At 46.7% G+C, this 23,952-nt stretch overlaps 1 protein-coding gene across 1 annotated transcript in view; it reads left to right on the forward strand.

The window, feature by feature from the left end:
• Window positions 1-6,909: 6,909 nt before the first annotated feature.
• Window positions 6,910-23,952, forward strand: part of esrrgb (estrogen-related receptor gamma b) — a gene marked incomplete at both ends in the record, with an annotated part of 46,369 nt that continues 29,326 nt past the window's right edge. Inside the window, 3 exon segments of the mRNA XM_079754064.1 lie at window positions 6,910-6,959; window positions 17,941-18,455; window positions 23,570-23,686. Of these exon segments, the coding sequence (XP_079610190.1) occupies window positions 6,910-6,959; window positions 17,941-18,455; window positions 23,570-23,686 (682 nt within the window).

Below are 23,952 nucleotides of genomic sequence, written 5' to 3' on the forward strand. Positions count from 1 at the left end.
CAGAAAGGTTGCTTTGTTCAATCCAAATCCAAAATGGTTCTTTTGCTTTGCTTTAAAAAGCGTTTTTCTTTCAAAGGCAGAACCAGTACAGAACCTCAACCAGGGAGTAGGTAAAATATTGTTTCCTAGGGCTAGGTAATCCATACAAACTCCAGCTGTTTTATCCAAAGATTCCCTATATAAGCTAATGGTAGAGCTTCTTTCCCAGAATCAAACACACACTTAAGACTTTTTGAATATGAAACTTTCCCCGCTCAGGTTAAACATTCCACTGAGTGCAGCTCATTATTGAAGAGTTGTGCCCTGTGGGTGTTCCGCAGACGCCATTGAAGCTGCTGCAAGGTTTGCCTTCCGTGACGGGAAAACACAAACTCTAAACCGGTCCTTTCTGTGAACCACACAAGAGCTTTTTCCAGCGCTCCACAGCCTTCTATAGTACACACACATCCCATCATGCAAGCAGTGGATGCTGTTGTATGATATTGATATATTGTCTTGATCGTTTTATGCTAAGTATAGTGTAGAGGTGCCTTTATGGAGGTTTGACTCAGCCGTGACGTACTGTTCGATGCCCGATGTCCGGGACCCTACCTGTAGGTACGCTAGATTAAGATGCCCTGTCTACCACCTCATTTTTTCTTCCTTAAGTCACATCCGAATGAACCTCAAGCCGCCTTGGATCAAAGTATGCTCACTGATTGAATAGTGTCAGTTTCAGTGTGTCAGTGTGTGTAACTAGCAGTTGCAAACGTCTGTCAAAAACTAAAGGGAGTATCTAGCTATCGTTCATCTGATCAAAATTAATATATTTTGACTAAATACTAAATACTCTTTATAGATCATTTAAACCCATGTTAGGCACACGGGGTCTTCATGCATACCTAGGGCGTCAAAGACACTTAAAATGGGGACAGGAAAACATTCAGCTTTTACCGAGTGGTGATGACATAACCTGGCTTGAGCCTTATTCACCTCGTGGACATCTTGGTTCCCCTCCAGCTGGGTGGAGGAACACAATGGGTGTTGAGCGTCCTCTACCAAGCGAGTGTTGAGAACCAAGAAGGAACCCAGATGGCCCCTACGTGAATGAGGTCCATAACTAACAAAGGCTGAAACAGTTTGTTAAAACAGAAAGTTAATTGTCATACCTCGAAGCATGCAATTACTTGTTTATTCTTGCGTTTAGATCATTCGGGCTCAAGAAGCTGAAAAATCTAGGTGCGGTTCACTGAGATATGGAAATAGAAAGACCTACTGGTGGTTCAATTATATATCAACTAATATTTTCAATACATCTTTTTTTTTGTTCCCTCAAAACAATTATCACACTAATATTTATCAGGCACATTTAGAACAGTAACCAAACCTTCTATTAAGGGTAAGGATAAGGGTTAGGGTTTGTTGTCGTTTAATTGACTTTCTTAAAAACATACAAAAACGCTATTACCAATAAGACAACGTAGGCCTATACATACATCGTAAACAAATACAAGACTGGCCTCCATCGGGGGAAAACCCGGGTTCCACAAATCACTTCCTCTCGTGGAACTAAAACATCGGCCGCCACACAGGGCGAGTTCCAACACTTGCTGTTCGGGCTAATCATATCAATCCCCGCTCTCCGCAGCGCAGAGCGTTCGACCGCCGCTCAAAGAGAAGCGCGGGTATAAATAGAAACGCGGATATCCCCTCTGCTTCCGTTCGCTGCGCGGTATCCGTCGTTATTACTCTTTCTTTTAAACCTCGTCGCGTGAGTCCGGCCAGCGAGCTCTCAATCAGAGGCTCTCCTCGGTGAGGACGTCCTGCCGGGAGCCCTGATTAACATCGGGGCCGCAGCCCCCTTTGTCTCCGCCGTCCTCCGCTTAAATGAGAAATTAAGAGGCCAGAGATGGAGGCTAATGGCATTTATTAACCCAGCGTGGACGGACTGCGAGGTGAATGGGGCCCCCTTGTGGCCCCCCGTCAAATCCTCTGGTGGTGCTAGGGAGAGAGAGGGGAGAGAGGGAGAGGGAAGGCAGGGAAGGAGGGGGAGGAAGAGAGAGAGGGAGAAGGGGGGGGAGGGAGAGAGGGAGGGAGGAAGGAAGGAGAGGGGGAGGGAGGGAAGGGGAGAGAGGGGGGGAGAGAGAGAGAAAGAGACAGAGAGAGGGGGAGGGAGAGAGAGAGAGAGAGAGAGAGAGAGAGAGAGAGAGAGATGCGGCAGTGAACTAAAGCAACCCTGTGGCTCCAGTAATTATCTCGCTCCGCAGTGCTCCGGTATATGAGGAAAACAAGTACAGGAGTCATGATAATAAAGCCTTTTAAATATCCAATGCTTTTTGTGCCAAGCTTTGAGTCATATAAGCACATAAATACAGTGTTTGATGATTGGCTCCTGTATTATAAATAAATCAATAAGTATGACGATGATGTTAAGCTCTGCAACTCTCAGATGAATGCAAAACAAATCACATAAGTCATAGGCCCGCATCCCCATTCAATAAAATGTAATGCATCTATTGAATCTGAAATGACTCTATATGGCTTGCCAAAATCCTCAAGTAGCTTCCTACTTAAGTCCTACTCCCACTAAATCCTGCAATCAATAAGTATCAGTATTTATACAGAATCAATTTGCTAAACCCTGTGTGTGGGAATAACCAAACTGCATTGTGTGATGAAGCAAATACATCAATATTTCTGGTTACTGTTTGAGTGGCTGCATTAAATCAGAGATGATTGTCATTATTTGTAACGGCATATAACAGTGCTTAATGGATTTCAAACACTATATACCGTTCAGGACATTTTAGGATTTTGTACCTAAAACTTTGGACCTAAAACGTTTATGTTATAGTTCTATTCGACTTGAATCTCCCCATAAGTTCCTAAATTCTCCTACAGCCACATACATACTAAATAACATCCTCGATGATGCTATTCAACAATCACAGGTGAACGTTTATCGTAAGTCATTGGAGTCTTGTAAAATACCGTTGAATGTGAGGCAAACCCCCAGTTTATTCAGAACTCTTTGGATGGACTTGTTCAGAGTTCACCTAGACTCTGCATAGCACTTATTGTATGTTGTACCTCCTGGCACTTAATGTAAGCACTTATTGTACACACTTATTGTATGTTGTGCTTCCTTGCACTTAAAAATAATGCTTAGCTTTGTGTAGCTTATCCTAGCTATCTTTGTTGTATACGGGGAATGGGTTAACCAAACAGTTGTTAGCACTTTGGTTTTTTGGTTCTAAGAACATCCTTACTGTACCGACGGCTATATATATTGTTGTTTCTCTTTCTTCTGACAAATGTACTGATTGTGAGTCGCTTTGGATAAAAGCGTCTGCTAAATTTTAATGTAATTGTAAATGAAAGAGGTCCGTGTCTAGCGATGGGTTGTTGGCCGTAGTTAGGAGGAGCCATGTATCAAATATGGATTCGCCCACGATGGTGTCGGCGAGGATTTTTAACTCGTCTAATCCAACAGATTGCCCCCCTGTGATACAGTAGTGCCGGGGTCAGGGGGTCAGACATGAAAGGCTTGTTTGCTAATGAATCAGGACTTTAATTACATACGCGCCGGGCAACAGAGGGATTGTGTCCCACGGCCCGTCACAAAAAAATCTAATTAGTATGTATTGACAGGTAATGATTGGCTCAGCTTTTTGGGTTTGTTTTTTTTTTCAGAGGAAGAGAGTGCTCTCTTCTCTCTGTCTCTCGGTCTCTCGGCCTCCCTCTCTCTGTCTCTCTCGCTATTTCTCCCTCTAACGGTTTCTCTCTCACGCATTTACAGTCTCTCTCCCTCGCACTCACTCACATCTCTCCCGTTCTCTCTCTCTTTCTCTCTCTCGCTCTCTCTCTGTCTCTCTCGCTCTCTCTCTCTCTCTCTCTCACTCTCTCACAGTCTCTCTCTCAGAGACGTTCTGCTCACTTATGCTCACCCCTGCATCACACCTTGGACCTCATAGCCTAATTTCTGAGCTCATGTCCATGAACGGTGCTGAGACGTGGTTCCCCATCGGCATGTATTAAGGCCACGATAAAACCAACGTGCAATCAAAAAGGGCTGGTTAAAAAGGTGAATGCGTAACCAGTTCTAGTTAGACCTATTACAGTGGTGCTGCTTCATTACGTACGACACAGTCCGGGGGAAAGCAGTATGAAGCCGGGCTGCAGAGTTTTATTAGGGTTTGGGTTAAGGCCCGGATGATTGGGTCACTGTTCTTTGGTCCGGCGCTACAGTGGGACGGTGGGATTACACACTGGGCCATATATGGATTTCCTGTCAAATGTCATGAATCCCAGTTTCCCTCCCCTGAGCCGAGAGAGAGAGAGAGAGAGAGAGAGAGAGAGAGAGAGAGAGAGAGAGAGAGAGAGAGAGAGAGAGAGAGAGAGAGAGAGAGAGAGAGAGAGAGAGATGCATTAAAAGAGAGCAAGAGAGAGGTAAAGATGATTTAAAAGAGAGGTAAGGAGGGAAGGAAAAAAGCATTAACAGATAGAAATGCTTTGAGAGAGAGGGAGAGAGAGAGAGAGACAGACAGAGAGAGAGAGAGAGAGAGAGAGACAGAGAGAGAGAGAGGGGTAGGATGGTACACACAGGCATTGAGAAACAGGTTACAATTTACAACCTAACCTATACCTCTAAATATGAGCGAGACTAGGGCGTGTGAGATAGATACAGAGAAACAGGTTACACAGTGAAGCCCAGGGAAACACTGAGACCACTGCACCAAGGCTTTGAATGTTTTAGGCACGGAGCCTTTTGTGTTTTTATTCCCAATCAATATTTGGTTGTTGATTAATTTAGCTAAGGGGAAAAGTTCAGAATTTATACTTTCGAAACAATGCTGATTTTAGCCAATAGTGGAACCGTTTCAAAAGAGATGGATTTATAAGCATTTCTTTTTATTTATTATATTTTATTTTCTGTTGTCATCAATCCATTTGTTGCATTCATCAAACACTAATCCTACGCTGAGCATATGCACCGAATCTCACTCTTTTGCTCCCTCGTCGGAAAAAAACCATAACAAACCTCCCTTATTGATTACATCTGGATGTCTCTATGTGAACAACAAAACATCTGGCTCCGGCGGAAAGTAGACTAAATCCCCTTAATATTGATCCAAAAAAAACAAGTAATTGACAATCCATCGGCTGTTTTATTAAGGCGATCAGAGTTTTGCCCCGCTGACTCTGATCCTCACTGACATGAAAAGAGGATTTTCTAATTCATAATTCCTCTTCCTATTCAAAAGTCTGTTGGGAGTCCAAAGCTATCCCCCCCCCCCCCCCCAGGCCAGGCCCCCACCTCACCCCTCTGCTGCTGGCGACATGGCAACGCCACTGATCAATAAGACTGTGTGATGGGTTTTGTATTGATCAGGACAACGTGGGCTGATGAAATATGGGTGGGGGCCTTTGGTTCCCTGTCCCCTCTGTCCACCGCTCCCTCTCGGAAAAACACGGAAACAGACGGGCTTCCTCTCAAGCGCCCCGGGTTTGGGAGACTCCCCGAAGACGCGATTGGGATAGCACAGCGGCCGCCCTCGCTATTGATTATTAATCTCCTATTTGGTTTTTGCAGCCGCTCCGGTCCCAAGCGACTTTACGAGGGCTCTGTGTGTGTGTGTGTGTGTGTGTGTGTGTGTGTGTGGTTAATGAGCAGGTGTAGGGTGTTAAAGCGTCCTGCTGAAACAGGGCAGACCTGGTTTAGACAGTGGATGGGGTTAGGGTTTGAACCCTGACCCCTCTGGGGCTGGGAGTCAAGCATCCAGGGCTTGACCCAGCTCCATAAGTTCACTCTCTGAGCGGCCTCAACGATGTCATCGAGACTGTTTTTGTTGTTTTTTAAATTTCCCTCACAGCTGGCATTGAGACTCGTCGCAGAGCTAAAATGAGCCGTGCTAATTTTTCATGGTAAATGATTCCCCATTGATCTCAAGTATTAAATAGATTACTTAACATAGATCACAATCCCCATGCCTTTGTTCACCATTGCAGCTCAAACATGGCAAATATGTTACAAGAGAAACAATCCCCATGTCTATTGAACAAAACATTCCTATTGTTTTTATTAATATATGTTTAATGAATGAACACAAGTGTGTGTGTGTTTATCTCGGTCTGTTTTTGTGTGTGTGTGTGTGTGTGTGTGTGTGTGTGTGTGTGCGTGCGTGCGTGAGTGCCAGAGAGAGTTCCCCAGTGAATGACTGGACACCGTCCAGTTGCCCCTGGCAGCCCATCCCCTGGCAGTAATCCCCCCATCCCATTGGCTTCCCAGAGTGCAGCCCTTCCGGCTCCAACCAATGGCACCCTAGCAATATTCCTCTAGCCACGCCCCCCATATTCTTAAAGAGCTCCTGCCTCTTCAATGGAGCCTCAATCCTCTCACTCACAGGCTCAGCCTCAGTGTGTGCTCACCAGCGCTGCTCTCTCTGTCGCTCTCTCTCTCTCTCTCTCTCTCTCTCCCCATCTGTGTGTGTGTGTCTACTTCTCTTTCTCATCTTACTCTTCTCCTCCCTTGCTCCGTGTCTTTCTTGTCCTCCTCCCACGTGCCACCTGCTCTTCTCTTCCTCCCTCCTTCTCCTCGTTGTGTTCCCGTCTCTCTTCCTGTCCGCTTCCCATCTCAGAGTTCAGCTCTCCCAGCTCCCCAACCGGCCGGTCCGACGCACCGACGCGGCCCCGAGTCGAAGCACCTGTGCTGGCTAGGGAGACGGCCCCGGCCCCAGCGGCGCTTCTGGCTCACTGTGAAACGCCGTGCAAATCGAGGAGGGAGTGCCTGATTTCGAGTCTTCTCGCCGCTCAGGAGGAGATGGCCAGGAACTAAATCCCTTTTCCTCCAGCCGTTCCCTGTTGCGTGTTGACTTTTTTTTTTTCTTCTTTTTTTTTGTCGGCGACACCTGGAATGCTTCATGCGGACTGATGGATGTTTCCCAACTGTGTATGCCAGACCCTCTCTGCTACCACAACCAGTAGGTGCACCCCTCTTAAACGTCCCTCTCGCTCTCCCTTCACCCCCTCATTACTCGACTGTTCCTTCTGTTGCTTTGTTTTCTAACAGTAATTTTCTGAATTGTTTTTGTTTTTTGCCTGCTCCAAAAAAATATTGGTGTTTAAATAACTTCACAGTGTACTTTAAGTCAGCCTGGGGATAATTAACTAAACATCAAATTCGAGGGTTCGCCGTTCAATTATTTCTGATCTAATATATTCTCTCTAATTATCAAAAATAATTTCCAAAATATAGTTCAGTCTGCAAAGAAACAACCACTCTATCTTCAGGGAAACGAGACGAGAAAAGCGGAAAAGTAAATAAACAAACAGTACCGGAACGAGAAGCCCCGACCAGGGAAGTCCGGTCTCACACACACTCTATCCTGCCCCTCCAGGGGCCTGCAGGGGCCCCCTTGAGAGAGTGTGTGGGGCTCCAGAAGGGTTGTGATGGTTTGTTTTGGGGAGGGGGGGTGGGGATGTTGGTATGGGAGATCCATGGATCTCTCGCCCACAGCCAGGGGGAATAGCCGAGGGCAGATTAATGAGGGAGATGGCCGCAGAGCCTTCCTCTGGTGGCTTTACCCTGTGGTCTGACAGGAGCCCATGCAGATGTATGTACGTACACAACGGGGCCCGGTGTTGTGGGGGCCGTGTGTGGGTTTGTGTTTGTAATTGCGTGTTTGTGTGTGTGTGTGTTTGAGAGAGAGAGAGAGAGAGAGAGAGAGAGAGAGCGAGAGAGCGAGTGTGTGTGTGTGTGTGTGTGTGTGTGTGTGTGTGTGTGTGTGCGTGTGTGTGTGTTTGTGTGTGTCTGTGCTCGCAAGAAGCACGACAGAATTTATTATTTATAGATGTAGAGGTGTAGTTTGTTTCTTAATTTAGCGTTAAATTAAGAAACCTACTTAGTTTGATTTATACGTAAAAATATATTTCTTTTTTTTTAAACAAATGTGCAGCTTTTATTATTACACCCGCATATAAACTTCAACCATGATCTAAGTAATGTAATGGTGACCAGATGGAATAGGACTAAACATTAGCCATAAATAAAGTTTCTAAAGAGAGGGAAATGAACAGAGACCCCAGGAGTCCAGAGTCTCCGTGACAACGGACAGTGAGACAGCCACGCTAAAGTTCTCCAGCGTGACAGTGTTGAACCTTGCAGCCTTCAGGGCAGCAACAAGACGTCAACCCATGTACAGAGCAGCACTCTGACCCCACTACGCACTGTAGAAGGTACCTGTCGCATGTCTTCTTCGCTAGATCCCTGATGTGATGATGATGAGGATGATGATGATGAGGCCCCTTGACTGGGATCCTCTTAATGTTAAGCTGGAGAAGGGATTGGAAAGGTTTAAACAGCTTGCCACTCTTTTGAGTGGGATGAGGAATGTCTGCAGCTGAAGGCGATGCTCAGTGCGCCACACACACACACACACACACACACACACACACACACACACACACACACACACACACACACACACACACACACACTTTTCTGTCAATGGTACCATTGAGACAAACCGCTTTTTATTAAGACTCAATCTGTTATTTGGGAGAACAGACTCTGAGACGCAAGGGAAAGGCTTTTATTTTGGTACATTAAAGTTTATTAGCCTAAGGAGGATTAGGCTTTTGTAAGGCATGACATGGTTGTTCAACAAACAGACAGAGTACTCATAGAAAAGGCCTTTTTTAATATATATTGAGTAGGCAGGGGGAGAAACATTTAAGCATTATAAATGTGCATGATTAATAATGCTTATCATAAATGTTTTAAGGTTTAGGAAAGGCGATAAAAGGTTTTAGGGGAATTTTAACTGCTGTTATTTTTATTACTTAATGGTTTGTCTTTTTGATAGTCCATACTATATAATTTTACTACAAAGATATGAATATGCTTTAAGTGTGTGTATGTTATCGATTTCATTTCCATAAAACATAAAATTAAATGTACAGTGAAAGGCACAAAATTCACAAAAACAAGTCATATTTTTATACTCCTTCACCAGGTGTATTTATCAGTGGTGATCGTTCTCTTAATTGTGTCGCCAAATAACAATCACAGCTGCATCTAATTATTTTAATTATTATTCCTGCACGTTTGGCTGCCAACGCTTTCAAATGTCGCCGTTTAATATTGCAATTATTGAACAAATAGTTCAATTCCAAATTTCTATAATTAAATGTCAATAGTTTATCAGCAGCCCCCATGAGAATGCTCTATTATAGCTTAACCCAAATGAGAAATCCTTAATTATTGTACTGTCTCTCTGACTAGAGTAAATGTGTATTTCTTTCAAGTCTACCTCGCCTGTTATGAAGTGAGTGGTCTGGAGAATATGGTTTATCTTGTGTGCTTTATTGTCCATTTCCTAAGCCTATAGAACACAGTGGACAGACATGTGAACGTGAATATGGACGTTAACATAACTATTGAGTAGAGATTTCCTGTTTGTCTTCTCCGTTTCTTGCGTGAAACCCAATTGTCCCATGTGACTGCGAAGACCTATTAATGACCGTATCATAATATGGCAAGGCAGGCCATTCAACTCAACATAGAGCTCAGACACAGAACACCCTTATTCACCACTATTATCACTTTGCTTTAGGAACTGCATGAGCACCTGGTCTGAGTCGACATTTCTTTCTACGTGATTCTGATCCATAAACAAATATACAACATAGCATTGATGAATAAAAAATAACAATTAGAACGAAAACTCCACAAATTAAGACATCCTGACAGTTAAAATTGTGCATATTCTTTAATAGATTCATGCCGGCACAAGGTTACATCAAATGTTTTAAACAGACTCATGAACCGCAAATGTTAACAAAAGAGTGTTTGCTGAAATACAACTAAAGCTGAAATAAATTAACACATTTTACAACAATGACATAGACCCAAATGTAATCTTAATCAGCTTTTTAAACAGTGTCTGTGTTAGATGTGGTGTTAGGTGTCAGTGTAAGAGCAGCCACCGGCCGTGCCTGCCCTGTTCCCCACACAGATGAACCTGTGGGGAGCGCAGGGCCTGGCTCTTCAGGAAGCCACCTCATTCCTCCTGGGGGGACAGAGCTTGATATTAGCTCAAGGCAGAGGAAAACGCTGTCTGCAGTCTTGACCTCTCACGCCACAGCGTTCCTCAAGTGTTATGTAGACTTCACAATGCCATGCCTGGGCGGATGATTTGAACGGTGGAACATGCCTCTGCGTTACATTCACGAACCCTGGAGGTAGGTCTCCTGTTTGAGGATCGCTTGAGGAATGCTCTTGGAGCTTCCTGATGGTGCGGTTATCAGAGGAACCGACTCTGGGATTGTAGTGTCGAACGCCATAGGGTTTGGAATACGTTTTATTCGGAGAACGACGCAAATAAATTAGTTTATCAATCGGGCAAAAAAAAATGCGAAACTGTGATTCACATCCCCCAATGATATTAATAATATCAGTAATAATTATTATTAATTATTAATTATCTTATATACATAATTTAAAATTAATATATATTATTAACAATATTTATATATAAATACACTTATAACGATAATATTTATAATATCAATAATCAAAAAAAGTTTGGTGATTGTCAGTCAAGAATAGGAAGGCAGATAATATGACGTGTTTGAACAAAGTACATGGAAAGAAACACACACACACACACACACACACACACACACACACACACACACACACACACACACACACACACACACACACCCACACACACACACACACACACACACACACAAGCCCATGGAACAAGGCACTAAGCCGGGGTCTAATATTAGCTGTGTTGTATCATTGAAACCTCTGACTGTAAACCATGTATCCGGTTTAGATATACATCTATAACGGTTTATAGTAGTTAGCAGGATAGTTAAGTAGTTTCTGTTCCAAGTAATACAGATTAAGTTTAATAACACATGTTTGTTTAGTGGTTGAGTTAGGGTTTTTACACACCTCTTTTTTGGGGCTTTTTCGAATTCAAAATTATTATTTCTATTTGAATATATTTTATAATATTGTCCAAATTTTCCATAATGATACACAAAGAATATAGCCTGGATGTAAATACTGGCACCAGTGACGTATTATCCAGGAGACGTCTGGCGCTTTCGCACACAGCTCTTCCAAAATATTTGCCCTCATGACTTGCGTACATATTGAAATCCAAAAGGAAAAACAGCAGAATAACGCTTAACACTTAAAAAATCCCATCTAAATTGAAGGCAAAGCCTGCCAATGCTAAGGTACGCCTAAACACAGTGTTTCTGCTGAATATTTTAGACTGTATGGTCCTACCACTAACACACCCTGTATCTCACACACAGTAGGGCATGAACATGACACCATCATGTACACCCTCTTATTTCTTCAGTTTTCCTTCCGTAGAAGAATGTAATGGATTAAGGCATGGTCCCAGAGGGAGGCGGGACCTGTCACTGCTGTAAGATTGATTGGTGGGCCTTACAGCCAGTGAAAGTGGGTGGAACTGCCGTCGGTAACAGTAAGCCAGCCCAACCTATGACTGGCCTGACGGACGGACCGAGCAGGTGCTGGGAATAAAGCAGAACATAGTTCTTCTTTTTTCTTCTTCCTGCCGTCTCACATCTCACATGAACTGAACCATACTTCTAAAAACAGTGCGTTTGGGGGTAACATATATAAAAAACATTCTGAATTTAAGATTACTTTTAAACGTGAAATATCCAACTTTGAGGGACATGTTTCATTTTATTTTTTCTATTTCATAACCCTGCCTTGTTCTTAATTAGAGAAACCATGCCACAGAGTGTGAGTGTGTGTGTGTGTTTGTGTGTGTGTGCATGTGCGTGTGTGCATGTCCGTGTGTGTGTGCATGTCCTTGTGTGTGTGCATGTGTGTGTTTCCGTATGTATTTTCATGCATATGTTTATGGCTGTGTGTGTGTGTGCCTGCGTATGAAATTGCTGTGTGTGTGTGTGTGTGTGTGTGTGTGTGTGTGTGTGTGTGTGTGTGTGTGTGTGTGTGTGTGTGTGCGTGCGTGCGTGCAATCATGCGTGCGCGTGTGTGTCTTTGACGGCATCACAGGAGGCGGAATAACTTCATTAGAGGTCGCGACCCCTCTCTTGAGATAGACGTATGCTCGAGGCTCCTGCTCAAGGACTTGGGGTCCATCAGGCCGCGCACGGACGCCTCCCTATGAACCACTATCGCTGTCAGAATCATAGCCACGCTTCTGTTACAAAGTACAGAAGGTACTACTACAAATATTACCGCGGAACTACAAGTACTACTCATCTACAACATAGAACATTTCAGATCGTTTCGGAAAGAACACACACGGACATGCACACGCGAACGCAAACACACACACACACACACACACACCCCCACACACACACACACACACACACACACACACACACACACTGGCATTTCCTAATTCTTCAAAGAAAGAATAAGGACATGCACGCACAGACTCGTGCGCGCGCAACGGCGACAGGGTGTGTGTTTGGCGGGCGCGTGTAATTGAATGGGTGTCATGGCGGCAGCGCGCGGTGAGGGCGTGCGCGTCTATATAGTGAACTGAGTTCGGTGTTCATTTGCATGGTGTCATCCTCTGACCGGAACGCCAGCAGGGATCAGCCTGGGAGCGCCGCTTTTCCAATTCACTCGGCGCTTTAATGTCATTAGGCAGATGCCTCAACTTGTGTCATTGACACATTTTAAACAAGAGAGCGGCCGAGCGAGGGGCGAGAGAGGGAGGGATACAAAAGAGAAGGAGAGAGAGACAGAGAGTGAGAGAGAGAGAGAGAGAAAGAGAGAGAGAGAGTAATACACAGAAGGAGAGAGAGAGAGAAAAGCCAATTTGCGGCCGACTAGACTTGCCCGTGATTATCAGTGGATGTTATTACTGTGGAGGATCAGACGTTTGAAGGTTACTTTTTCTGGGCAGTAATTGAAATGCAAAATAACATTAGGATCGATGTTCCATCTCTGTTTATTTATGAAATCAATAGCGTAACTGTCCCTCCCGGGTCCCTGTCTGATTCCCAATGACGGCTTAAGTATTGGGTCCTTCTCTGGACCCCCGTCCTCCGTCCTCCGTCCCCTCCACCCACTGCACCCCCCCCCCTGTAACCCCCATTCTCCACCTCCCCCCTCCAGCCCCCTTTATAAAAGCAGTTAGGGGTGTGTTTGACTTTGCGGGGGAGAGCAATTTCCTGGAGGTGGTTGATGTGTATGTAGATGGAGGTTGAGACTCCAGGTAAAGAGACATCATCCATGTGGGAAATCTATGCAATCTCTCCTTGTGGCAATGACATTGAGCAAGCCATATGCTGGAAGTTTTGCGTGTGCGTTTGTGTGTGTGTGTGTGCGTGTGTGTGTGTGTGTGTGTGCGTGTGTGTGTGTGTGTGTGTGTCTAAAGAGAAAGAAGGGGGGGAGAAGGTGAGAGCGAGAGATAATGTATTGGTCATGCATTGTGTGCAGTGTATTTTGCATTTAAAAGTTTGTGATGTCTTGCGCATTGCAGAATGACGCAAAATATTTCTTTGGGATTTAAGAATGACAATGAAAATGGATTAATACAGCATTGGTCATATGATATAAAATAACTAAATATGACTTAATATTAAATATAAATATATTTATATATATATATATTATTTTTTATATTTATATATAAAGAACGATAGATAGATACACACACAAACAATTTAATATTAATCCTTTTAATTGTACATTTCTGTTGTAGATAAGTAAGCGTTCTTTCTTTGCAGAAATGGCTACACATTTTATTGAACTACTCACACTCATCACCATCGCTCTCCAACCGAGATTCCTCCATCCATTTCCCGCTCATTCTTGGCTAATACTCTGCTAACATGCTAATCTAGTTGCCGGGCGGGATAGAAAGGGGGCGGGGTGGGGGCACTGGGTTAAAATCTGATAGAGTTTTGCTTCAAACAAGGACAGCCTATCATAGCAAGATTAATGAACTAATTTCATGCATGGCTCCTTGCCTCTGTCCTCCATGTTCCAATGTGTTACGCTGGCGTGATTTACGTCCAGGTCTGGTGATACAAGTTTAACCCCACACAATAATATTTCCACTTAGCGGACAGATACAGTGTGAAATATGGGAGGGGGGGGGGGAGCAGATTTTTACAGTATATTTTGCGCCTACGTGGATAGATCGTTGGTGTGCTCTGTGGAAAATGTGTATTTTTTTGGTGGGATGGAAAGCCGCTGGAAATGTGTATATTAAGCTTTGAGTCGTGATCGTAAAATAATGTGTATTTAAAGTGTTATTATAATATAATAGTGATATTATAATAGAGGAAATAGGTGAGTTTAGGAATTATGCACGGGGGAGACGAGATTTGCATTTCTACACACACAAACACACACATGTACACACACACACACACACACACACAAAAACACAAACATATCCACCCACCTATACACACACACATCCACCCACACACTCATGCATACACACACACACACACATAGACACACACACACACCTAAACACACACACACACACACACACACACACACGTGTTTATTGGAGCTATTCTTAATCATCAAGTGCATGGTTCACACTGTCCTGGATTGACATGCCAGTACACTTTGTACCACGGTGGAGGAGTGAAGCTGGTGCTGCTGGGTAGGGTGGTGTTGGGGGTAGGGTTGGGGGTAGGGTGGTGTTGGGGGTAGGGTTGGGGGTAGGGTGGTGTTGGTGAGTAGGGTGGTGTTGGGGGTAGGGTGGTGTTGGGGGTGGTGTTGGGGGTAGGGTGGTGTTGGGGGTAGGGTTGGGGGTAGGGTGGTGTTGGTGGTTGGGGGTTGGGGGTAGGGTGGTGTTAGTTGGTTAGAAGAAGTGGTGCTGGTGGTGGTGGTGCTAGTTGAGCTGATGGTGAAGGTGGGTAGGCGAGTGATGGTAGGGTGGTGCTGGAGTCGATGGTGGTGGTTGTAGTGGTGCTTAGGGCTGGTGTTGGTGGTAAGGGATGGGGGTGGTGGTGGTTGTAGTGGTGCTTGGGGCTGGTGTTGGTGGTAAGGGATGGGGGTGGTGGTGGTTGTAGTGGTGCTTGGGGCTGGTGTTGGTGGTAAGGGATGGGGGTGGTGGTGGTTGTAGTGGTGCTTAGGGCTGGTGTTGGTGGTAAGGGGTGGTGGTGGTTGTGGTGGTGCTTAGGGCTGGTGTTGGTGGTAAGGGATGGGGGTGGTTGCGAAAGACTCGCAACAACTATGGAGCTATTTCGGTCGGCCAGGTTCGGCGGTGCTCGGTGCATTATTTCACGTCGACACATTTGAGAGGACCCATTAGAAATTTCCATTAAACCCAACGAACAAACCGCTCCCCTAGCGTGGCTGCTCGCTAACTGTGGAGTGAACTACTTTTTACATACGCCACAATGTACTATTCCACTGGGAACCCCCCCCCCCCCCCCCCCACACACACACACACACACACACACCTCCTCTATCTGGCTGGGACGAGATCCGGAATGATGTATTAACTGTTACGCTTCCGCTCTCGCTCTCTCGCCGTCCCTCTCTCTCTTTTCGTCTTTGTCTCTCTCTCTCTCATTGTCTCCCTCTCTCGTTCTCTCTCTCTCCATCACTCGCTCTCTCCTTTGCTCTCTCTCCATCGCTCGTTCTCGCTACCTTTCTGTCTTTCTTGCTCTCTCTCATTCTGTCTAGCTCTCACTCTCTCTCTCTCTCTCCATCGCTCTCGCTCGCTCTCTCTCTCTTTTTCTCTCTCTCTCTCTTTCTGTCTTTTTGCCTTCTCTCAATCGTTTTTTTCTTTCTCTCTCTTTCTGTCTTTTCTTTCTCTCTCTCGCTCTCTCTCTTTCTCTCTCTCTCTCTCTCTGTCCCTCCCTCCCTCCCTCCCTCTTACTCTTTAACAGCTCAAACAGAACTCGTCCCACTGACCGTCCCGTTAGGCCGAGTCGACTACCAACCCGACTTACCTCTCAAGTCCTCCTCCTCCCTCCCTCCCTCCCTCCCTCCCTCCCTTGCTCAAACGTTCCTCCCCTCACCGCAGTGTGTGCTGGGCGTGCGTTGGGCGTGCGCGGAGGGTCTTTGGACCCAGCAGCCCGGCTGCGTGATGCAGCATCGCTTCGTCTCGGACCGGGCGTACCGGCCCCGCCTGATTAAAAATGCATAAGGAACGTCTGGGGCCCGTAAGAGAGTGAGGCTTCGTTTTTTCATGGCTCATCTGAAACAGGAAGGAAGCAAAGGATCAATAGATCGGATCTTAGGGCCCCGGGGCCTGCCACGGCTCCTCTCTTTACCAGTTGGCCCCCAGCAGTTAAGAGGGGGGTTTCATGTTGTCGGGACCCTTATGGCTCCATAGTTTTTTTTCGGGGGTTTTGCCCTTTGTACATAAACACAGGCGGTGCTAGAGATAACGTGAGAGGGGATCAGCGAAGAGTCAAAACATTGAGGGGAGATGGATGTGGTAGTGGAGGAGCAGTTGAGCTTCACTGAGACAGTAAAACACGTATTCTGTTGCCTGTCTCATAACTTTTCTAACCTTCTAACCCCATAGGAGTGTAAGCCTTCAGTTTTTGGTGTGCCTGAACTATTTGCTGTTTGCGTGGATTTTTCGATTCAGCCTCGGCTAACTGTAGTACGAAAAACAACGACATTTGAGTAATTGGCTGTACATTATAATACTTTGGATATAGGTGACAGACGTCACCATCAAAAAAAACATTGGGATGCTGAGAGCACTCATTGGCATTCGCTTACGGCCGTATCAATCCCAACCTTTTCAGTTTTGATCTTAGGCCTCGTTTATTATATCTTTAATAAATATCAGTTTACAACGGGACAACCATGCCAAATTTTAAAACTGACACCCAAAACTCGAACAAAAGGAGGACATCAGTGTAACGTATGGATTCCAGTCTGGGCTCGGGCGAAACGGAAGACGGCACACTGCTCCTAAACCAGACCGAAAATCAGTTTCAGGTATCCTAAATCCCTGACAAAGATCTTGAGGGAAGCGACCCACCCACCCCCACCCCCCCGCTCCTCCTGCAACACCCGACAAATCCACCTCCACTCCCGCCGTACCTCTTAAGTAACCCCGTAACCTGGCACCGGCTATTGCCGTAGCAACCGGGACTATTGATCGGGTCGTGTATTACCCCCCCACCTCTTGTCCATCCTGCAGGCGGCGACTGCTACACCTCCCTGGGTCCATTACCCCCCCCCCCCCCAGACTGAGGTTTCATTCCTTCATTTACTGCTGGCACGGCACCAAGTCGCTCGGCCGCTGTTGTCAGAGACGTATGGAAACCGAGGCTGTTTTTGCCGCCGTCTCTGCCCTCCGAGAGGGAGACGGACCAGTCAAGCTGCGGTTTAACACCGGGCGTTCGACGCGGGCACCTTAATGAGCGGGTCCTCGACTTCATCCGCACAGTGACTGGGATATCTGAGTCTGTAGCGGTGTTGTGAAAGCGAACCGTCTGCTCTTAAAGAAACTGAGACGGACGGATGAGGGGTCTCAGCTGAAAGAGGCTGTGGGGAAGGCTTTTACTAGACAGGCAGACAAGCTGTCTTGGGTTATGCGCAAATGCGCTGTTCTTTACGGTTGACTGTGGGTTTATTTGGATCCACCCGACACCTTAAAAGATGTACGTGGTTGACCTTTAAAGCTCTTGAGTGCTTGCCGACAAAAGCATGATTAGGCATTAGTGGCATGTACCCCAAAACCTGTTGACCACAACAAGTTTTTCAGGGTGTACTTACTTACTGGCTACCGTTCATAGAACATGATATTTAGACATATAACCGTGTGTGTGTGTGTGTGTGTGTGTGTGTGTGTGTGTGTGTGTGTGTGTGTGTTAAACAGTTTAAAACCCGGTGATACTTCAGTGCCCACTTAAATTTAGAAAACTCAGTGTGCACACAAAATAACATGTGTCTGTCTCCCTGTGTGTTTATTTACCCAGAATGCTCAGCAGAATGCCCTCTGAAGACCGTCACCTGACCTCGAGTTGTGGCTCCTACATCAAGACCGAGCCCTCCAGCCCCTCGTCCTCACTGGTGGACACCGGCAGCCACCACAGCCCCAGCGCTAACTCGGACGCCAGCGGCGGCTACGTCAACATCAGCGGCCGCTCGCACGCCCTCGACTCCCCGCCCATGTTCAACCCGGGCATGCTGGGAGGAGGAGGAGGAGGAGGAGGTGGGGGTGGGGGAGGAGGAGGAGGAGGAGGAGGAGGAGGAGGAGGGCCGGGGGGGTGTCACCGGCGCTACGACGAGTGCTCGGTCCTGGGGGGCGGCGGCGGCGGCGGCGTCGGCGTCGGCGGCATGATGGTGGACGACTCGCCCATCAAGTGCGAGTACATGTTGAACGCCATCCCCAAGCGGCTGTGCCTGGTGTGCGGCGACATCGCGTCGGGCTACCACTACGGCGTGGCGTCGTGCGAGGCCTGCAAGGCCTTCTTCAAGAGGACCATACAAGGTGGGTGTGGCCGCCGTTCAACGCAACTTTATCGATACCGTCACTTTTCTTTTTGCACAATTTAAGATGAATCGACGTGTGCGGTGGATACAACCATTGGGTTTTACACACTAGTGGGTGGGTGTGGCCGTCGTTCAATACAACTTTATCGATACCGTCACTTTTTCTTTTTTTTTTATATATACACTGGTGGGAGGTTGTGGCCGTCGTTCAATCCAACTTTATCCATACCTTTTGTAGGATTTTTTATTTCACGGCATTGAAGATAAATCTATGTGTGCGGTGGATATAACCATTGGGTTTCATACAATAGTGGGTGGCTGTTGCCGTCGTTCAATCCAACTTTATCGATACCATCGAAGGCTTTTTTTATTTCACACAATTGAAGATAAATCAATGTGTGTGGTGGATATAACCATCGGGTTATAAACACTGGTGGGTGGGTGCGGCCGTCGTTCAATCCAACTTTATCCATACCTTATCATCGCCTGTTTTTTGTTTCACACATTGAAGATAAGTCAATCTGTTCGGCTGATGCAACCATTGGGTAAGATAGTAAAACGTTAAATGGAGAACTTTTCCAATAATTTTGGGTCTAAGGGACGAATACTGACAATAATTCTTTAATTAGTCCAGTATTTTAGCAAGAACGCAGCAGAAATAATTGCAGGACATAATAAATGTGCTGCAGTGTAATACATTGGGGTGAGAACCACTCGTAAATGTCCATCCTCTAAAAGTGCTTGTTTTTAGCCGCTGTGTCCAACCAAGTCTGCCTGAAGAAGATTACACCGCAGCCTGTTTTTGTGGCTAACACGATACTAGTTAGCCAGGAAGGCATGTTAACCTGAGACACAGGCACGCTTGTGAGGTCAAAGGTCACACATGGTGGGATCCGACCTGGTCTGACCTGTGTGCACTGATACAGCACAGTGATTAGGGCCAGAACTCACCCTGTACATCTGGTACGGGGAAGGAACACACACGCAGGCACAAACGCACATTCATTCCTTCAGTCTGTCATCCCCGGGTGATTAATATAAGAGGCTATGTGTATATATGTTACCTGTCTGTTTTTGTTTTTCTTTTGTTGCTTATTGCCCAACCTCAATGAGAATAGCTGGATTAATAAAGGTTTCATGAAAATGTTTGGGTAACAATTTATAATAAGAGTATAATAATTAACCACTCATTTAGATTAGTTGACGCAGTCAAAAGAATAATCTAACAATTTATTAACAGTTAATTTACAGTAAACTAATGCTTATGACTTAATATTAATCTAAATTAACAAAAATCAGCAAAAACAGATACAGATCTGGACAGTGTGCTTGTGTGTGTGAATATTTACTTTGTGAGTGAGCGAGGCAGCGAGCCCATCATTCAGTTGTTGCTCTCTCTCTCTCTCTCTCTCTCTCTCTCTCTCTCTCATATCCCAGCTGTCTTGATTGTGAGGGGCGGGACGCAGCAGTTAGTGGAAACCGATTGGCTGTTGATGCGGACCGATGAGAGACAGGACTAACATGTGTGTCCGATTCTGCCCCGACCACCGTGTTTGTCGGGAGAATTTCATAGCTAAGACTTGATTCGTCTGGGTCAAATGAGAATAATTATAATGTGTGTGTGTTTGAGTATCTGCATGTATGTGACTGGAGCGCAGACACACAACTAAGGACAGTACACACCACTTGTTTTACTGTCTCGCCGTGCTCCGTCCATCTCCCTCATCATTTCTTCCTTTCTTCCTTCCTTTCTTTCTTTCTTTTTCTATTTCTTTGTTTCTTTCTGTCTTTCTGGCTTTCTTTTCTCTCTTTTTTTTCTCTTTTTTCTTTTTACTCTTTGTCCTTCCTTCCTTCCTTCCTTCCTTCCTTCCTTCCTTCCTTCCTTCCTCTTGTCCTCCGTCGTCGAGGGCGGGCCCCTGTGACGAGCCTCATGTGTCCGTGAGGAGACGTTCAGTCAATAACACTCAGAGCTGGGTCGCGGTAATTAAGGAGCCGGCCATTCACCGGGAGACAGGAGGAGACGGTCTGAGAGGAGGAGCATTTGAGGAGCAGGAGGAGTTGTGTGTGTGTGAGGAGGAGGAGGAGGAGGAGGAGGTGTGTGTGTGTGAGGAGGAGAAGGAATTTGTGAGGATTGTGAGAAGGAGGAGTGATTGAGGCACTGCTGAGCCTCCTCCACCTGGAGACAGGAGAAGTTAGGGAGGAGGAGGGGGAGGAGGGGGAGAGAGAAGGGAGGGGAGACGAGAGGAGAGGAAAGAAGCGGGCGAGGAGGGGAGGAGAGGAGGAAGGGGAGAGGAGTAGACGGATGAGGAGGGGAGAAGGAGAGGAGGAGAAGACAGCACAGGGGAGAAGTGAAGCAGGATGGGAGCAGTGGAGGGGTAGACGGACGAGACGGGGGGAGGAGGGGAGAGGAGGAGGGAGAGGTGAGGACAGGAGAGGAGAAATACTGAGGAGTCCTCTAAATGGAAGAGAAAGGGACGGGGGGGGGGGGGGGGCGTCTGAGGGACATGGTCATTGAGTGAAAGCAAAGGCCTCCTTAATGGAATGGTAATCAGGGAGGGGGGTCCCGGCCTTGGGAAGGAGGTGAACGGGGAGACGGCCGGCACTGGCGGGACGGGCCCGGGGATAATAGCGCGGCATAATAATATATCAACATTTAGAGGGAAAATAAGAGAGGTTAAGGAAGGGGATGGTGGTTGAAATGTCCTCTGAGATATATAAAGGAGAGGCAGGGAGGGGGTGGGGGGGACGACAAAGGAGCTGATTAACTAAGAGGGTACGGCAACAGTGAGCTTTTAGTGGGAGAGCAATTTAGGCTATTCAGGGTAATTTGTTGTAAACCAGTCCCTCTCTCCCCTCTCTCTCTCTCTCTCTCTCTCTCTCTCTCTCTCTCTCTCTCCCCCCTCCTCCCTGTATCCTGCCTCGCTCACCCAGCAACCCGCGCTGCGGTCGCGGCGCCGCCACCACACCGCGCTAGCCGCCGCCGCCGCGGCGCAGGGGAGTGCTACCGTCTCGTTTGAGCGCTGCGCCGACGGCAGGTGTTGACTGTTGTTCTGCGGTCGTCGTGTTTTTGTGCGTCGTCATTTCTGATAAATGAGCGACGGGGAGGAAAGGCGCGAGGCGCAAATCAAACTGAAAATTGGCAGTTGGTGATGTGAGGCGAGTTTGTTTTTTGGGAGTTTGTTGTTGAGTGTCAGTCCTCTTCAACAAATGAGGAACACTTCATTATTTTACAATGATTAAAATATTTATTTTTCCTAAAATCAGGAAACAAAAGAATATAAAACATTGTTTAGTGCCTTTAACACAGATGTGTATTTTCATTCCCCTAAAATCCGAAACAAAAGATTTCATAAAAAACATCATTGTTTTTTTAGTGCCCTCTTCTCTTTTGTTCTTCCGCCCAGTCTTTTATTTATTGTTTTCTTGTACCCGTGCCGTAAACTCCCTCCCTCCGCCTCCTCCTCCTCCTCGGTTAAAACCTCTCTTCAAATGACTTTAGCGAGCTCCCAAAACACGCCGGCTCCCTCTGCCAGCTCCTGGCTCGCCGCCACGGGCCCTTTGCCGACCATGTGACCCCGCCTGACAACATCCATGCCAGGGAGCCTGACAAATGTTGGCAACCTCTCCTTGACCAAGCACCGGGTAGGAGAGAGAGGGTGGGGGGACGGAGGAGCGAGAGTGCTGGTGGTGTTGGAGGTGGTGGTGGTGGTGGAGGAGAGATCTGCAATAGACCACACCTGGTGGGTTGTTTTTAGGAGCCATTAATACATCTCGGCGTTACGGGGCATTGTGTCGTAGCGTTCAATCACGCCATGCCAGGGCGTCCCAGGAAGGGTATTGTCATGGGGGGGTTTTCGGGGGGAGGTCAAAGCTAAAGCGTTGTGTCGAGAGAGAGCGAAGAGATATGAGTCTGAAACCGAAACCATGGAAATCACGGGGGAGGAAAAAGTGAAGGAGATATTTAGTAAAAAGTTTTAAAAAATGATTCTTGCATGCTTTTAATTGTGCATAATATGTTTTATATTAATTTGATATTACGGTGGTTTGAGAATATTTGACGATCGTGTATCGGAAACAAAGGAGGGTGACAGATTTGGCGGTTGAAAATGGAGGCTCAGCTAGATTCTCTGCTAGCCTCTCGGCTAGCTTCTCTGCTAGCGTCTCGGCTAGCTCAACATAATGCGGCAGTGCAACGGCCGCGCGGCCAATCGCGTCACGGCGCTCTGCCTATCGTACGAGGGAGTCGGGGGTGGGGGGCTGACGGGGGGCTGTACTCATCAGCCTTCAGGTGAAGAAAGATGTGAGGTAGAGGAAGGGGTCGCGCTGGAGCCCGGCGGAGAGGACGGGGCGCGCGGGCATTAATGGCGCTAATTTAGCCGTGAATCAAAGCGAGGGGCGGAGCTCCAGGGGGCGGCGAAGGTGCTCTCGTCACCCCCCATCAGGACGCCACTAAACCCTCCCCGCTTTCACGAGCGACGCGCCCGGTCACCTTGGGACAGTGTGTGTGTTCTGTGTGTCATTGTCTCGCTGTGTGTGTGTGTGTGTACGTGTGTGTGTGTGTGTGCTGTTTGAACGACCTTGTGTGTTCTTTTTTGTGTGGTGGAGGGGGTGGGGGTGTGTTTCTCATTGCCTCTTTATTGTGAAACATGAGGGGCTGGATGGGGTAGTGTATAGGTCGTTGACTCACTGTGCAAAGGTTCTGGGTTCGATTTCCCCCGAAGTAGGCGCTCTTGAGCACGAAGCCCTTCATGAGATGTTTCCAAAATCTAACAGAAGAGACTTTCATCCAAAGTGGCTTCATGGGTTAAAAGTGTCTTAGCAACAACTCAATGGTAGAAAATATGAACTCGTAAACAGTAAATGTGAAGTCTGTGTGAGAGAGAATGTGTATATGTGTGTGTGTGTGTGAGAGCGAGAGGGAGATAGAGCTAGAGTGAGCGTGTGTGTGTGTGTCTGCGTGTGTGTGTGTGTGTGTTAGAGAGCGTGTAAAAGTATACGTACATATTGTAAATATTAGGAAACTGCCAGGTGCATATTTTTGACTAAAATGAAGTTCTTTCATTTCTTCCTATGTATGTCAATGAGCTGACGTCACTCCCTTGTGCTCCGCAGGCAACATCGAGTACAGCTGTCCGGCCACCAACGAGTGTGAGATCACCAAGAGGCGGCGCAAATCCTGCCAGGCCTGCCGCTTCATGAAGTGCCTCAAAGTGGGCATGCTGAAGGAGGGTGAGTGGCCGCTTGTCTCCTTGTCTCGGCTGTCTGGAGATGTGGGCGTGGCCCTCGGACTCTGCTGAGGTTGAGGGCGGGGGGCCGCGTGTCTCGTTAGAGACCAGGCCAGTCGTTAGGGAGCAACAATGTTGTAAATACGATCCAGGGATGTTATACAGCGCTGTGAATGCTGGAGAGGAAAAGGGCAGCCCGTGTGCGGTACGGCGACGTATTGGGATTTGTGTTTATTCTAAAAACATCCATCTGTATATACAGTATGTATG

This window comes from Pollachius pollachius (genome assembly GCF_949987615.1).
Source record: "Pollachius pollachius genome assembly, chromosome: 16".
In the NCBI taxonomy this organism is placed as follows: domain Eukaryota; kingdom Metazoa; phylum Chordata; class Actinopteri; order Gadiformes; family Gadidae; genus Pollachius; species Pollachius pollachius.